We start from the raw sequence: 15,817 nt of genomic DNA on the forward strand, positions 1-15,817 counted from the left end.
GGACGGCATAGCCACTAGAGAGAGAGGGCCCCAACCCCTACCTAGACAGGCTTTTATTGCTTTTCTGGGTACATTACATCGAGGATGGTCCTCATTTATTATGCACAGGTTCACTTTAGGTGGTTACTTTTTACAGATAACAAAGGAGAGGATGTTGCTAAGTACTACAAAGAAAAGGATGTGGCAGATGCAAGGGGAAAAGTGGTTGAACTGGTTACACTCCATAATTAACACAGATTTTAGGAAGTTACTTTAAAGATATGCAGTAAACATTTAAAAGCAAGCCTCAAAGCAGCTTAGGTACAATGTAGGCCTGATTACCCATGGGAAAACCAATCCATGGGCTCGGTTCCTATGTGCCGACTAGCTCCCTGCTGGTTTTCTGAGTCAGGGGTTGGGCTACATTCGCCATGACACTTGGATAGGTTCCCTATATGGGGGTGGGGTTGGGGGCGGGCAGGCCAAGGGGAAGTTGTCTGGTCTCCTTCAGAGTCTAGTTCCCAGAGGCCTTTGCAAGGATTGGGATCATGTGACCTGAGCCAGAGCTGTAGAAATTCCCATGCCCTGCCCTGGAGTGGAGCATCCTGCCTCCCTGGCCTATGTGGGACTCTGGGAACTGAGGACTCTGTCTGGTGTGGGACACAGAAGGGGTAGGGGAGAGGCTTGCTCCTTCTCATTTGGGCTTTTTGAGCAGATTTGCTGACCAGTCTTCTGAGGATCTCCTGTAGTTACAGCAGAATTTACCTTGGCTGGACTCCATATCTGAGGGTGACCATAACAAGATGGCAGAAGAATGTGGTCCAGGAGCTAGTGAAATCTGTCCCCCAATGAACTGTGTGACCTGTCACTTTACCTCTCTGTGCTTGTCGCCCCACCTATGTCTTCCTTGCCAGACTTGGTAGGCACCACAACAAAATAGATGTCAAAATACTGTGATACCTTGGCAGTTGGTAGCCCCACTAATTCCAGAAAGCATTAGGAAGGCTTTGTCTTGTCATGATGTTTGACTTTCTGCTCAGAAGACGTGCCTCAGCTAGGATGTGAAAATCACGTTTGGAGTCAAGTATTTGTCCAGGTCAATTTCCTTGTGTTCTTTTCCCTCCTAGGCCTTGAGCCATCCTCTAAGACTAGTCTCTTCATGAGGCCTAGGTTGTCACCAGAGGGACTTAGGAAACTTACTTGTCCATGGGTCTGTCAGAGTGGGTGAGGCCAGGCTGGGGCCCAACCTCAAAGTGCCGCTATTTAAGATGTTCAACTTCCTGGCAGTGGCATTTAGAGATGATCAGAGAATCTCTCCTCACTCATTTGTGTTTGTGTTTTGTGTCCACACCCATGAGAGAGGAAAAGAGAACACTAGCTGTCACATACTGAACACTTGCTAGCTATGTGCTATACAAGTAGTATTTAATTCTCGCTAAAAGCTTATAAAATATTTCAATGATTGTTCCCATGTCACAAACAAAAAAACTGAGGGTCAGAGATAATGAATGACTTATCCAAGGTCCCAATGTCTGGTAAATGGCAGAGCGAGGATTTGAACCCAGCATCTGCTGCAGTTTCTGCCACTGGAGTCAGATAACAAAATGGAGGTGTTTTTGAGCACAGGAAGTGAAAGTGCGACAGGAGAATTGAGCAGCTGGCTCCCACTTCCCTAGCCACAGGAAGCAGGTTGCTTGAGGTCTGCTCCTTTGGGAGAACTTGACTTGTAGTTCAAGGACTGACAAGGTCAGGCCTTTCTTTCCTGCCCTTCCCCTCTGTGCATGAGGCTGTTTTCAGACTCCTGGTAAATTAAGAAAACACATCAGAGCAACCAAGTTGAGGAGGCAGATAACCCAGAGAACATTTATTAGGCGTAAAAAAAACCCCCAAAACTCTAGGCCTTATTATTTAAAGAAATAAACAACTAAAGATAATACTTCCAGAACAACAAAATGAAATACACAACAAATGTCTGGCCATCTCTGTTCAGTCAGCCTTCATTAATGAAGAGTTTTGTCCAATTTTCTGGGAAACAAATTTTTGTTTCATTAACTGAAAACTTGTTTGAATCTTTCGGATTTTTTTTTTTTTTCGTTTCCAGAAAGAGTCGCCTCTCTTTGCCATCAGGCCTAGAGGTTTATCTGACCTCACTATCTCTTGTGCTTTTCTTGTTTTGTTTGGTCTTTCTCCTCTGCAAGGACATCGTTACTTATTCATTCATTTATCTTCTAACCAACACTATGACAATGAAAATAATTTGTAATTCTAATATGTGTTTCTGATGTATGACAAAAAGGGTTTTAAATTTGTTTTACAAAATCAGAAAAGAAGAAATAATCTTAATCTATAGCAAGTGTGATTTAATCATACCAGGCATTCTTAAAGACTTTACTGCCTTTGAAAGACCTTGGGATGGCTTAAGAAAGGAGAGTTTGAGATTTCTTTGGTGACAATTAAAAAACAAACTGGGATGATGTTAGATGTAAAAGCCCAACTCAGCCCATGCTGAAGAAATTAGAAGTTAACAACATAGGTTAGTTTTGTAAATGTTAAGCTATTACCACTTCTGTTACTGTGCTCTTCATTTTGTACTAAATTTTCCTTGATAGCTTTGAAAAATGACAAATGGCATACAAAAATGTCTATCATAATAAAAATTTATTAAAAACAAACAAACCAAAAAAAAAAAAAAAAAAACCTAGGGAAGACAGCTGTCTCTGAGGGAAGACTGGCATGTGTTGTGGTCTCCAGTGATGAGAGGCCCCAGATGGAACAACGAGAAGGGTCTGTTGATTTAGAACCTCATCATGGCTGGAAGCGTGCCAAGGTATGCAGAGGCCCTGACTGAATAGGTAGGAGACTAAGAACCAGACAAGGGTGCTTTGCCCACGGTCTCCCAACTGGTGAAGTGCAGAACAAGGTAAAAGTCAGGCTTCCTGGTGAAATCTGACTGAGATAAGGAACCCACCTTCTCTGTGCCTCAGTGTCCTCAGCTATAACATGGGTGGGGGGGAACTGTCTAATCCCCAAGGCCCTCCTAGCAGTGATTCTTTAAGATGGTGCTCTGCCTTGGCCAAGGTGGAGACAGACACATGGAGAGACCAGGAGCATCCACAAAGCAAAACAAGGGCCAAATGATGTGATACAAACAGTAGACCCAAGAGGCAGAAGGGAAAGGCAACGTTCGAACTACTACGAGAAAACGTGAGAAAAAAGCCAGTGCATGGGTTTTTTCTTTCTCTGTTTTGCTTTTTGTTAAAACGCAAAAGGAAGTTTTAAAAAGGAGAAAATCCTCACCTTACTCATAACCTATAGTCCTTGCACAAGTGCCTCCTCTCATTTTCCCTGTTCTCCACACATTTGGGTGGCTCAGTCTAAGTGGTGGGTCCCCAGAGTGCCCCAGGGAGAGTGTGGTGCCCCCTTACCTCCTCCATACCATGGGCTTCAGCTTTGGTCCTAGACCCACGTGCTGTTCTAGTCACTCCCCGGACAGAAATGATGGGAAATGAAGGAGGCTGAAGTGGAATGTCAGCCATGACCTTAACAACTCACGTGTGTACAGCATTTTCCAGATTACAAAGCTCCTTTTCATCCTTTCACTCATTATTTGAGCTTCATCACTAGCTCATTAAAAGTCACAAAGGCAAGAATTATTGTGTCCATTTTATAGTCAAGGAAATACTCAGAGAAGAGGAACCACTTGTTCAGAGTCCAAGGGTGGAACCCAGCAGAAGCTAAGACAACAGCCACAGGAAGTACAGTGGTGTGAAGGCCTTGCCTCCTCCTTGTCACTGTTTGAATGTGTTGCCTCAGTCACAGCCCCGGTTTTACCACCCACACAGACTGGTGGGATCATGGGGTAGTCACCATGTTCTAAGTCTAAGCCAAAGTTTTGTAGCTTTGGAGATCAATTAGGCTATCCTAGGCCCTCTTGATTCCAGGGAAACTGACTCACCAGAAACAAATTCATGAGAGACTGATGTAGCATATTGTTGTATCCCGAACGTGAGCAGAAAATCAAATGGCAACGTGTGGAGTGCACTTAGATGGTACTTTATTTTTACCTGCGCAGGGGCGAACTCCCAGGGTGCCCGTTAAGGCTGCAAAGGGGAGTCGCGCCGAATGCTTACAGGCTAGCTCTTTTATAGGCGCGCGAAGCAAGCAAGCAAGCTACCGAAGCAGGAGTTGCAGTTATCTCTGCATAGCTCTGGGGTCAGGAGGAACCTTTGCTCTGGGGTCAGGAGGAACTATCTGTCTGTCTCCTGTTGATAAGAACCATCTGTCTGTCTCCTGTTGATAAGCTTATTTCGGATGACCATTTGTTTCTCTTCCTTATCCATTCTAGTGACCTTCAAGAGGTTTTCTGCTTAGCAATGCTTATAATTGCCTAGCCCTCTTGCCTAGCTCTCAACACATATTAGTATGAAGTTACTAATTCATAATGGGAAATGATCCCGGTGAACAGGATAATCTTAATTACTGATCAATAAAGAACTTCAAATATCAGTCCCCTTTCTTGTCCAAGGGCAGAGGGCTGGGTACCAGATGATCTTCGTGGATTCCCTTCTAGGGTGGAAAGGAAAAGAGAGGACAAGCGCTGATAAAGGAGTGCCCTGAGCTAGAAGGCCAGATCAGAAAGACTTTAAGGGAGCACTGAATATGGTGCTAGTCCTGAGTTCTGGTCCTGGCTTGGCCTCTTACAAAGTCTGTGATTTTGGAGACTTTGGAGAGAGTGGACAAAGGAGAGGGTGTCTCTGAATACATCAAAGGAGGATATTTGCAATGTAAAGGGGGAAGTGGTTGAAACAGGCTAAGCTCCATACCTGGAAGGTCTAGCTCAGATTTGGGGAAGATAAAAAGATACTCAGTAAACATTTGCTTGCCTCAGGGTGAGGGAGTTTTAGCAAGAGCAAGTCTCATAGCAGTCTAAGTACAATGCAGGCCTGATTTCCACTGGAGAACCTATCCATGGACGTGGGTCCTGCCCACCAACCTCGCTCCCCACTGGCTTTTCTGAGTGGGGGCTGAGCCACATTTCCCACGCTTGGAACAGTTCCCCACAGTGTATAGTCAGCCCTCAATAAATGCTATCTATTGTAAAGCTGGACTTTTCAAGAGCAGAGAGGGGAAACCAGTTAGAACCCAGGAGTCCCAGGAGAAGAGGCTAGAGACTCAGTTTAGAGAGAATGGCTCACTGCTTCAGGGGTGGGGTCTTGGTGGCAGAGGCCTGGTATGCCAAATAGTGAGGGACACACTACCTTGCATGTCGTTCAGGGTCATTTAGCCCTGCCTTCACGGAGAGGGTCCCTCCCTCCCTTGGATGGCGGGTGGTGGACATGGAGGAGGAGCAGTTTTTTGGATGTTTCTATTCAAGCCTGGCTCTATGAAATACAGAGCATTGACTGGAAAAGCCCAATATCAGAGAGAGAGAGAGAGAGAGACACTCTGAGACTGATGTGGCCCCTGGTGAAAATGAGTTTGATGCTCCTGACCTAGAGAGTTCCTGAGCCTCCTCATCCAGCTCCCCATCCAACTCTTGGTGCTCCTTCTGGGCAGCCATGACTGCTTACATAAAGATAGGGGGAAATCTGCCCTGGAGGAAAATCTGGGGAATGATAAACACAAATTCGGGACAGGGATTCCTCTGAGGAAGGAAGGAGGAATGCACAGGGTATTAAAGCCTTCTAATGTGCTATTTCTTGAGCTGAGTGCAAGCATACATGTTTCTTTATACCTCACATATGCTATTCATATTTGCATTACAGACTAGTTCATAATAAAATAAAAAATTAAATAAAAGCCAGAGTTCACTGGGCTATAAATATTAAGTGCTGTCTGTATCAGCTGTGAGATGACTGTAGGTTATGTGTTCAGGGTTGGTTTTAAGGGAGTGGTTCCAGAGCTTCATCTTAAGGTTGGTGAGATGAGAACATTGGAAGGAGAAACATATTATCTTAAGGGTAATGGTGCAAGCAGACATACAAGGCGAGAAGACCCAAGGTGTATTTAGGCGCACACTGAGTTGTGTCGGCCCGGGGTTGGAGAAGCATGCTCTTGTGAAACTGTGTGCTGTGGTGGGGGCAGGGAAAAGGCAGGATATGCTTAGGGCTAGATTTTGCTACAGATCCATGCCTATTTGTGAGAAAATAAAATACTCAAAAGTATTAGGATTCCAGAGTCAATAAGATGGCATTGGTCAGTGTGGCCAGCTTGGGAGTTTATAAGGGAACTGTCCTGAGGAAGCATCTAGATAAGACCTCCCTGGGGTGCACCTGGTTTTGACATGCCCAGGTGCTAATGTTCCATTCTGGGGTGAGCTAAGCAGGGGTGCTTTCCACATGGGACATCTGGGGACAGGCTGCCTGAGCTGCTCCCGTGACCCATCTTGAGTGAAGGCCTTGTTGGTATTGTGGGCCTGGGTGTGGGGAGGGCACAAGCTCAGAGAAGTGTTATGATCCCTCCCTTTGAGAGAAAGCCCTACAGAGAAACCAAACTGGCCAGCACCTTTTGGAACAGCTGTGAGACCAACTTCTGGATTCTCCGAGGAGCCAACAGGAGAGAGAATAACTTACTCTCGCAGGGCCCTGGGGAGATGGGAGGGAGATGCATCTGTCAAAACCAATGAAGTCAGGGCAGCCTCTGCGAGTGGATGAGCCCAGAAAGCCACAGCTGCCCTCCTCCAGGGGTTTCTATTCTGAGACCTGGCTTCCAGTTTGGATAATGTAGGTCAAGGAGCCACGGGCCAGAGGAGGTGCTGGCATGGATTAAATGACATAAGGGAGGCAAGGGGAGGCTTGTCCTTGGGTGTTGAGGGCTGACTGGTAGGCATCAGCAGGGATGGTGCAGAAGGAAGGGGTGAGAGAGAAAGCTGGGCCCCTCCTTCCTTCCAGACGTCACAGTATCTTGCTCAAACTCTCCACTTCATGATGAGGAAACAGAGGTCCGTAGAAAAGCCATATGTTCCTAAGGTCATACCACTGCGGATGGAGATGACATTGGACCCTGACTCCCAGGGACCTTTCCACCACCTCAGGCAGCATTTTCCAGACTGTTCTTTGAATCAGCACTGAGTGAACTGTGCTGATTACCTCTGGCCTCTGCTCATCTCGGCCCTCCCCAGTACCATCCGGGACCTCAAAGGATACTTGGCTTCTTTTGGTCGGTGACTATTCTGACCATCTAAGATCACTCTACTGACTCAGACAAGGGAAAGATAGAAGTGTTTCAGTAAAGGCTGAAAAATCTTAAGATATGAGGCGTGTTGTTAGCTTTTATCTAGAAAATGCTCGTTTCTTTGTCCCAGAAGGGCTTTAGAAAGCCTGGCTGAGTCTGGGAGAATCTAGTGTGGGGAAATCTTCCAGCCTGAGGAGGCCTGCAGCCTTCCAAACACTCCTAGCAAGTCTCTAGTAATTACTGTTGTAGCCACGCGCAGATGGGAAAGAGCTTCCCCCCCACCCCCACCCACAAGCTGCCCCCACCATCAGTACCAGTAAGCCTCGGGGCTGGCCCTCCAGCTCTTCCTCATTCCTTTCTCCACATTTGTGCCAAGGGCCACCACCACCCAAGCTAGCCTCTGGTATGGAAGCATGAGCCTGGGTGCCCCTGCCCCAGACGTCTTCTCTCCAGGCAGAGCCCACACCCTATCCTTACCCTCACACAGCTCTTCAGTTGTTCCTGTCCCCTCCAACTCCTCACAGGGACTCAGCTTCCTGGCAGGGGCCACGGAAGCACAGATGCCGAGGTCTTGCCAGGTGCCCTCCTTGTCACTCATTGCTCTTATAGAAGGGCTAAATATCCTGTGGTGGCCAGCATACCAATCTAGGAAGTCATTTCACTTCATCACTCTCTTGGAAGAGAGATATTCACATCCTCGTGTTGCAAATGAGAAAACTGCGGTGCAGAAAAGTAAGGTGTCTTGCTGAAGATCATCAACTAGTAAGTTGCAGAGCCAGGGGCCTCTCTCAATTCAAGCCTTCTTACTTGCAAACAAGGATTTCATCAGTGTGGAGGACAACAGTGATGAATATCTGAAAGCTCTATAGTGTGTGGTACCCAAACATTTTCTCCATATGACCACAGCTGCCTACAACACTTGGCACTGTCCTCAGCATATGGAAGATAATCCATGATCATCTCTTCAGTACAGGGTTTTTAGCCTGGGTCCACAGAGTCTGTAAGACCTCTGAATGTGGAGGTAAAATTTGGCATATGTGAAATAATGTGCATTTTTCTGGGAAGAGAGCCGAGTTCTAGTCAAAGGTGCTGAAACCCAGAAAGGCTCCCAGGTCTGGGGGTAGGGAGACCAAGGTAGTCCTGGCTGTCAAGAAAAAGGAAAGAAAAGGAAAAGCTGGTTATCTGTCACTGATTGGGTTTTCCAAGAAGCAGACACTGAGCTCAGGGTGCCGAATGTTTACCAGGGGATGCACTTCGGGTCAACACCCAGGGAAGGGAGGGGAGGAACACAGCATGGGGCAAAGGGAAAACTCAAATGCAACGGAAGTGCAACGCAAGACTTGGCCAGTCCCGTGGCCAGCTCTGGAATGATAGTGACCTATCAACACACCTCACGTTGGGTCCAAATGGCTAAGTCTTCATATCACCGCCTCAATTCATCATGAAATGCAGTCAGCCCTGGGAAAGACATGACTTTGGGCCAAGTATCTCTCTTCAAGTGAGACAATCCCTGAAGTAGCTGATGGGGCTGACTACTGAAGGCAGCGTCTAACAGCATTTCCGGAGCTGGGCAAGAAGTCATTCCTTAAAGGAGGGTCTGGGTGGTGCATCACCAAACCCACCCCAGTATCTCTGCCCTTGGGAAAGTAGTACATATGAAATGATATTCATTCACCCATCCACCCAGATGTCTATCTACCATACAATTCATTTAACATTTATTAAACATGCTTCATGAGCCAGCCCACTGTGATAAGCACCTGTGAGAAAAAAGTGTACATGGCACAGTCTGGTGGAGGAGAAAGACACATCATTGAATAATTAGAGCACAAAATGGTGTTGTTGCTAGAAGAGAGGCAAGTGCCCACCCAGGGGATGCCCACACTGTGATGGCTACAGTTAAAGGGACTACCTGTAGGTGGCGAATGCACACAGATTCCTCAGAAGCCATGGATCCCATGACTTGGTGACACCCCAGAGCAAGGCCCTTCACTGTATTGCCGTTACCATGATTGAAGAACAGGGGTGGGAGGAAGCCTCAGGGAAGCCATACCATCTTCAGTCTTTTCCCTAGATACCCTGGGAGGGCTGGGAAAGGCCTGGCGGTATGGTGAAAAAACACTATTCTGTTTTGTGAAGGTTGACAGGAAGACTAAATGTTGAGGACACTTTCCAGTTAGGAATTCTCCATGCTGTTTTTCTGGGAATTCCTTTGAGACTCCACACTGTAGGGTTCCAGCTCAGAATGCAGCCACCACTGCCATCACCACCTACCAAGGACTACTGTGTGCCAGGCACTGTACTAGGTGCCTTGCAAGCTATATTTATTTCTCACAACAGCCTTGCCAAAGAGTTATTAAGATGCCCATTTCATAGATGAGGAGGTTAGGTAACTTGATCAAGGTCACATAGTATGTAGCAGACCAGGGTTCTACCTCAGGTCCTCTTGAAACCAAAGCCCATGATCTTTGCCCTCCCTTATATAGTCTAAACTTTGCCATGTTGATGACGGCAGTCCTGGGTTTTCATAGTCACCTTCTATCACACAAGTCTGTGGAGAGGTCTAAGGAAGGGTCCTGTTTCTCCACTTTTAACCGTATATCAGGGAGGCCCACAGTCTCTCAGGTCCCTGTGCACATAGGTGGGCAAAAGTGGAGTTGGTTCCACCAGCCAGAGAGCCTGGAACCTTGGAGTTGGTGGGTCTCATTGGACTGGAATCCAACTTCACAGAATGTCTGAGCTGGAAGGATCCTGAGAGACAAGTCAGTTCCTCTCACGTGAGTGGTGAGAAAACTGACCCAGGAAGAGGACGTGAATTACTCAGAGCCTCACAGCTCTTTAGAGGCACTGCGTGTGCATGAGTGTGTGTGCATGCATGCACATACACATGCATGTGCACATATGTGCATATGCTGGAGACGGCAGCAGGGGCAGCCTAACTCCTAGGCCCTGTGAATGAGTTCAGGTGAGAAGGCCTTGGAGCCTTTGTCTATATCCAGAGGGGTGGCCCACAAAGAAGGCTATTTTAATTTTTTTTTTGTTTTAACACAAATAGTTTATTTGGGACAAGGTGACTCTAAGAAGTGTCAATAGAGGAGTTAGGAATGAGACACAGAAAAGAAGGAGGCCAACACACGTTCATTAATGGTCAGGCCATGCTTTGGCCAACTGGCCAATGTTGACCTACAGGGGCCCTGAGGTAGGTTGTCCTCACAGACGGAAAGCGCTATTTCCAGGTGCCCTGCAGGAAGAATGGGCATATACATTAGCAAGAGGAGTTGAAGATATAGCTTTGAAAGAACCTCCTGGTGATACTGGTTTAAAAAAAAATCAGATATCTAGAACTCATCCAATTATTTAGCTTCATTTATGGCCACACAAGAAATGACAGAGTGACAAAGCAAAGGAATACACAGTAGCAAGGAGGGGTGCCTTAGGGAGCTGGAGGCTTCTGGTTCCAGGGAAGGTCAATGAGCTCTCCTTTATTGGGGTGTGGGGGCAGGAGAATGCTGAGAGGACAGATGGTCCTTCACCCTGCCCTTGGTTATTCTAGCACCAGGAACCTCCAAAGTTAGGTGGAAGCAACAGGAAGAGGTCCCCTCTCTGGTGTGATTTGGGGCATCTGACATGGAGGCAAAGCCTTGGAAGAAATAAGGAAATCCTGATGTTGCCTAGCTTTCTGATTAGGGCCACCCCACCACCCTGGGCCCCTGCTCCTCATCTGTAAAAAAGGGGAATCAGAAGTCTGAACTAGATGACCTCAGGGTCCCTTTTAGTCCTGACCAACTATCATTGTCCACTGCAGAGGCCATCCTCTGGCCCTTGGCTTTTCTTCAATTCTGTCATCAGCAAATATTTACTGAGCACTCATACTTTGCCCAGCACTAAGTGGAAGAAGGAATCAAATTGAATGTAGGCCCTGGCCTTTGGGAAAGGACAGATGGGGGGAAAAGGAGTTAATGTTGATTGAGCACTTACTCCCACGCACTGTGCTGAACCCCTTACCTATACTGACTCCCTTACCTCGTCCACCATAACCCAGGAAAGTAGGTACTAGTACCTCCATTTTAAAAATGAGAAAACTGGGGCTCATAGAAAAAGCAACTTGACCAAAGCCATGCAGTGGCAGAGCTTGGGTTGGAGCCCACACTGTGAGCAATGATGTTTCTCCTCCTCTGTGAAATAGACAGTGACTCTCTAAGTGCAACTCCTAGTACTCCAGCAGATAGAGCTGGGAAAGCTGGAGTCACCTAGGAAGGTTTCCTGGAGGAGGGGGGGTAGCACCAAGCTTTGAAGGGAAGAACTTGGAGGCTGACTGGGGAAGGGAGCAACCTAAGTGAACTAATGTCCCAGGGCATGCTGAGGTGTGGTGTTCCAACTAGCAGGTGACTTCTTTTTTTTTTTTTTTCAAGATTTTATTTGTTTTATTTGTAGAGAGGGGAAGGGAAGGAGAAAGAGAGGGAGAGAAATATCAATGTGTGGTTGCCCCTCGTGCACCCCCAACTAGGGACCTGGCCCATGACCCAGGCATGTTCCCTGACTGGGAATCGAATCAGTGACCCCTTGGTTCGCAGGCTGGTGCTCAGTCCACTGAGCTACACCAGCCATGGAAGCAGGTGTCTTTTTATAGTGGACAGGTTGGCAGCAGCTATAGCTGAGCCTACTGGTGGCTTCATAGGAGAAGAGGAGGGGCCAGGGAGGAACAGACACTTCCCATACCAGCAGGGCAAGAACCCTCTTCTTCACAGATACAGCCTAAAAGAGCTGGTGTCCACCTGCCCAGGGGGAGCTTTATGCCTGAGCCAGGCCTATAAGCATCATTCCACTCCCCAGACTCATCTGGGCAAAAACAGAGCTTGTTTATTGTGGGTTACTTCCCCCTAGCTGCCTAAGCCAATGGCCAGAGAGCTAGTCCACTGATAATTATGATAGTTAACACTTATATGCAGCAATTACCATGAACAAGGCAGTTTTAAGAATTTTAACTAAGTCTTCCAACATCTCTATGAGGTAGATACTATCATTATGCCCATTTTACAGATGGGGGAAGCCAGTACAGTGAGGTTAAGTAATCTGCTCAGAGTCCCACAGCTAATAGGCAGAGCCCACATTTTATTTAACTCAGGCAATCTACTCTTAACCACTCGGCTCTACTGCTTCTAAGCAGAGCTCTGGTTGTAGCTGCTTCTTCCCTCTCCGTGGGATACCCTCCCCAAGTTTAGATCTTCCTCCTTGCCTGGGACTATTCTCTCAAGAGAGCTCCTCCCTAGAGGGGGCTGCAGGACACACCTCCACCAGCCCCCACCAGTAGGAAGGCCCATGGCTGCCAGGGTGCCCAGTTTCTCCCCCACCCCCCACACCCACATGCACCCTGTCCCCTTCTCCCCCAACCGAGCACCGAGCACCGTTGCCTTTTGTTCACAGTGATGGCTCCTGCGCCCAGGCCAGTGGGGGCATGGAGGACTCCGTGGTGGCAGCGGCGGCGGTGGCAGCCGGCAGACCCAGTGCCCATGCCCTGAAGGCTCAAGCCCAGGAGCTGCAGGAGGAGGAGGAGCAGCCAGGGACAGGGGGTGCCTCTCCAAGGGCTGGCCCCCACCTCGCGGCCTCCCCTGGCCGGCAGCAGCCTGCCCTGGCGACAGCGCTCTGCTCCCACGCCCCTGCTGCCTCTGATTACGAACTCTCCCTTGACCTAAAGAATAAACAGGTACACAGGGCCTCCAAGGGGGTGGGAAGGGGGGGGTGAAGGGGCCTTGCCTTTGGGAACTGTCCAGGGTACCAGAGATCTGCCAAACTGGTGAGGTGAAGCCATCTGGGCCGACCTCTGCTGTAGCTACAGCTCTTTTGCCATCAGTCCTCTCAAACTGAGCTAAGTAATCTGCCGTTCCCCACAGCCCAGGACCCAGTGCAACCAGCCTGTCATGGAAGGGTCACACCCTTGCAAGTCAGGCCCTTTGGCACTTTGTCCAGGGCTGTGCTCATCTCTCCATGTGCAGGAAGCCTAAAATGCCCCACAAAGCACTAGGCAAGTGGCCCATTGTTCTCTGGGGAAGTCCCACCCACACTTGCTACTTAGATGAGATAGCCCAGCTTACATGCTCATTCACAGGGCAAGTCCCATGAATGGGCACACACAGGCTCAAATGAGGTTCAAAGAGAGTGGTCTCCTGGTAGACTGAGGATTCCCAAGATTAACCCAGATTGGGGGAAGTCCAAAGCTCCCCTTTTGGAGAGCAAGTCCCATTGAGGGGTTTCAGGCCTCATCTTCTAATCTGTGAAGCAGGAGGAGAAAATGATCAGTCACTGGGGTCCCCATCCAACTTCCCCCAATGATAATGCCACAGCTTTTCTTGATGGACAATTAAGAGACCTGAAGGAAGATCTGTCAGTGTGTGTGTGTGTGTTTGTGTGTGTGTGCATGCACATGCTTAGAGAAAGACATTATGACTTCATGTTGTTAAGAAAGAGCATTGAACTTGGAGCCATAGCTAGGGCATCCAATTCTTGTTCTTGTTCTAGTTAACTCTGTGACTTCAGGAATGCCAGTTAAGCACTCTGGGCATCGGTTTCTTGTCAGCAAAATTGGGAGTCAGAACTTGAATCATCTCTGAAGTCCTTTTTGCTCTGAAATGAGTAGATTCTGAAGAACCAATCTTTAGCCCAGTAACAAGGTGAGTCTTGGGAGTGGAAGCTAGTAGGAAGGTCACTAAGGCTGAGTCAAGCCAAACCAACCTAGTTTCTTTCTTCAGGGATCTATGCCAAGCTATTATCCTAGGTCAGGGACCAGCTGTTGTTCAGAGTGTCTGGATCTCATAAAGTAGTTGACAAAATCTCTTATGATATCTATGTAGACATGATAGAAAGTAGATTAGGTCACAATATAGTCGGGTGGATTGTTCTCAAACATAATTCTCAAAAACATTTATTTATCCATCAGTGCCAATTCCCACATGAGTGGGGCACTGTCCTTGGTCTTGCCCAGTTCAATCATTTGTAACAAGGTCCTGCTTTCGGATGACACCACTAAGGGGGGACAGCTAATACCTTGATGATAGAATCCAAGATTTTAAAAATATCTCATCATGATAGATAGATGGCTTAAATGAAATAAATCAAATGAATTAGGGAAAAATCTAAAGTTCTGGTCCTTGCTTTGAAAATCCCACAGCACTAGTATAGGATGGGCAGGCTCTGTCCTGGGAGAAGGACCTTAGGACCTCAGTTCACTGTAAGCTTCAGGTGAATCAATAGCTGGGGAAGCAGGAGCACTGCAGCTATCACAGAGGGGTAAGCAAGGCCCCAGAAAAAGGAGCTGCCAGCCAGAGCCCCACACTGGTCAGGGCCCATCTGGAGTCTGTGGTTGGTTCTGGGGGCTTCACTTAAGAGAGAGGATGAGAATCCTGAGGTTCTCCTAAGAAGGAGAATAGGATTGGCTGGGGTCATATGGAGAAACTATAGACACGAAAACAAGCTTTAAATATGGAAGCGCTGGCATGTGATAAAGGCATTAGGTGTATTTTCTATCATTCCAGGCAAAATAGTGGTACTAATGTATAAAAGCTATAGGAGAGGAAGATTTTAGCTTGATTAACAGTTAGAGCTGTTACACCTAAAGCATGTCTAACTTGGGAGGTAGTGAGTTCTGTGTTCCTGGAAATGCTTATGCATGGTCCGTTGGCCTGGATGAGAAAGTCCTCTCAATTCCCCATGACTCTGCTCCTTGGGGACAGACACTACCTTTTATTCATCTTTTATTCACCCTCCCCTAGCATCTAGCAGAGTGTCTTGGACATAGTAAGAGCTCACTGAGTATTTTTGAATAACTGTAATGTGCAAAGCCACAAGGGAGTAGGGTATGAGAAGAAAAGAAGCATGGTCCTTACCTGCCTCTCAAAGAGATTACAGTTCAATTTAAGGGGAGTATCTAGTTAGTAACAGCCGAGAGGACGCAGTCTTTGGCTTGGGCAGGAGAATGGCTTTAATTCTGATGACTAGGTGGGATATGGAGAGCTGTCAAGCTGCTGATTATTACCATGGACCTTTTTTTAATAGTGGACATGGTTCTAATAGATGGGTTTGCATGTTCAGGCCAGCAGCAGTGGGACAGGAAAGGGGAGGGCTAGTAGAGGTGATGGGGTCCTCACTCAGGTGGACCTAGCCCTGGAAAGGAGCTCACTTCCCTGGCTCAAGTATTTCTCTGGGCCAAGCATACACTGGGGGTGGGGAAAAGGGGCAAATGGGATTGAGGGGCTAGAACAAAGTGAGTGAAAACATGGCACACATTTACTAGAGACTGAGCTCTGCTCCTCTCTCTTCTGCAAATGGACTGCATGATGCTGGGCAAGTTGTTTAACTTCTCTGGGCCTCATTGCCTCATACTTCTTTGGGGCTCTGTACCTGTTGTTCCCTTTGTCTCCACTGCTGATGTTCCTACTCCCTCCACACTCCTGCACTTGGCCTCCATCACTCCTTCTCATGCTTTGGGACTCACTTTCAGCACTCCTTCCTCTCCCAGGCAGCCTTTCCTGACCTCCCAGCACTGCTCTGGATGTCCCTTCTCAATGATTCTCAATGATTTGGTAGCCCAGGCCTTCCCTGTCATAGCTGTTCAGCCCTATGTCATTGTTTCCTGTTTACTTGACTCCTTCTTGAAGGCAGGGCCCTTGAC

The 15,817-nt window shown here is 47.7% G+C and overlaps 1 protein-coding gene across 5 annotated transcripts in view; it reads left to right on the forward strand.

Moving 5' to 3' along the window:
• The window catches only part of IQSEC3 (IQ motif and Sec7 domain ArfGEF 3), a 109,116-nt gene that overhangs the window by 42,713 nt on the left and 50,586 nt on the right, over window positions 1-15,817 (forward strand). For all 5 annotated transcript variants that reach the window (XR_008426522.1, XM_053921717.1, XM_045198595.2 and 2 more), the window contains exon 3: window positions 12,577-12,856. Coding sequence is in view for 4 of the 5 variants with exons in the window: in XM_053921717.1 (XP_053777692.1) it covers window positions 12,577-12,856 (280 nt within the window). In the remaining variant the exon portion in view is untranslated. The remainder of the gene's footprint in view (window positions 1-12,576; window positions 12,857-15,817) is intronic.

Source organism: Desmodus rotundus, chromosome 3, assembly GCF_022682495.2.
Source record: "Desmodus rotundus isolate HL8 chromosome 3, HLdesRot8A.1, whole genome shotgun sequence".
Taxonomy (NCBI): Eukaryota; Metazoa; Chordata; class Mammalia; order Chiroptera; family Phyllostomidae; genus Desmodus; species Desmodus rotundus.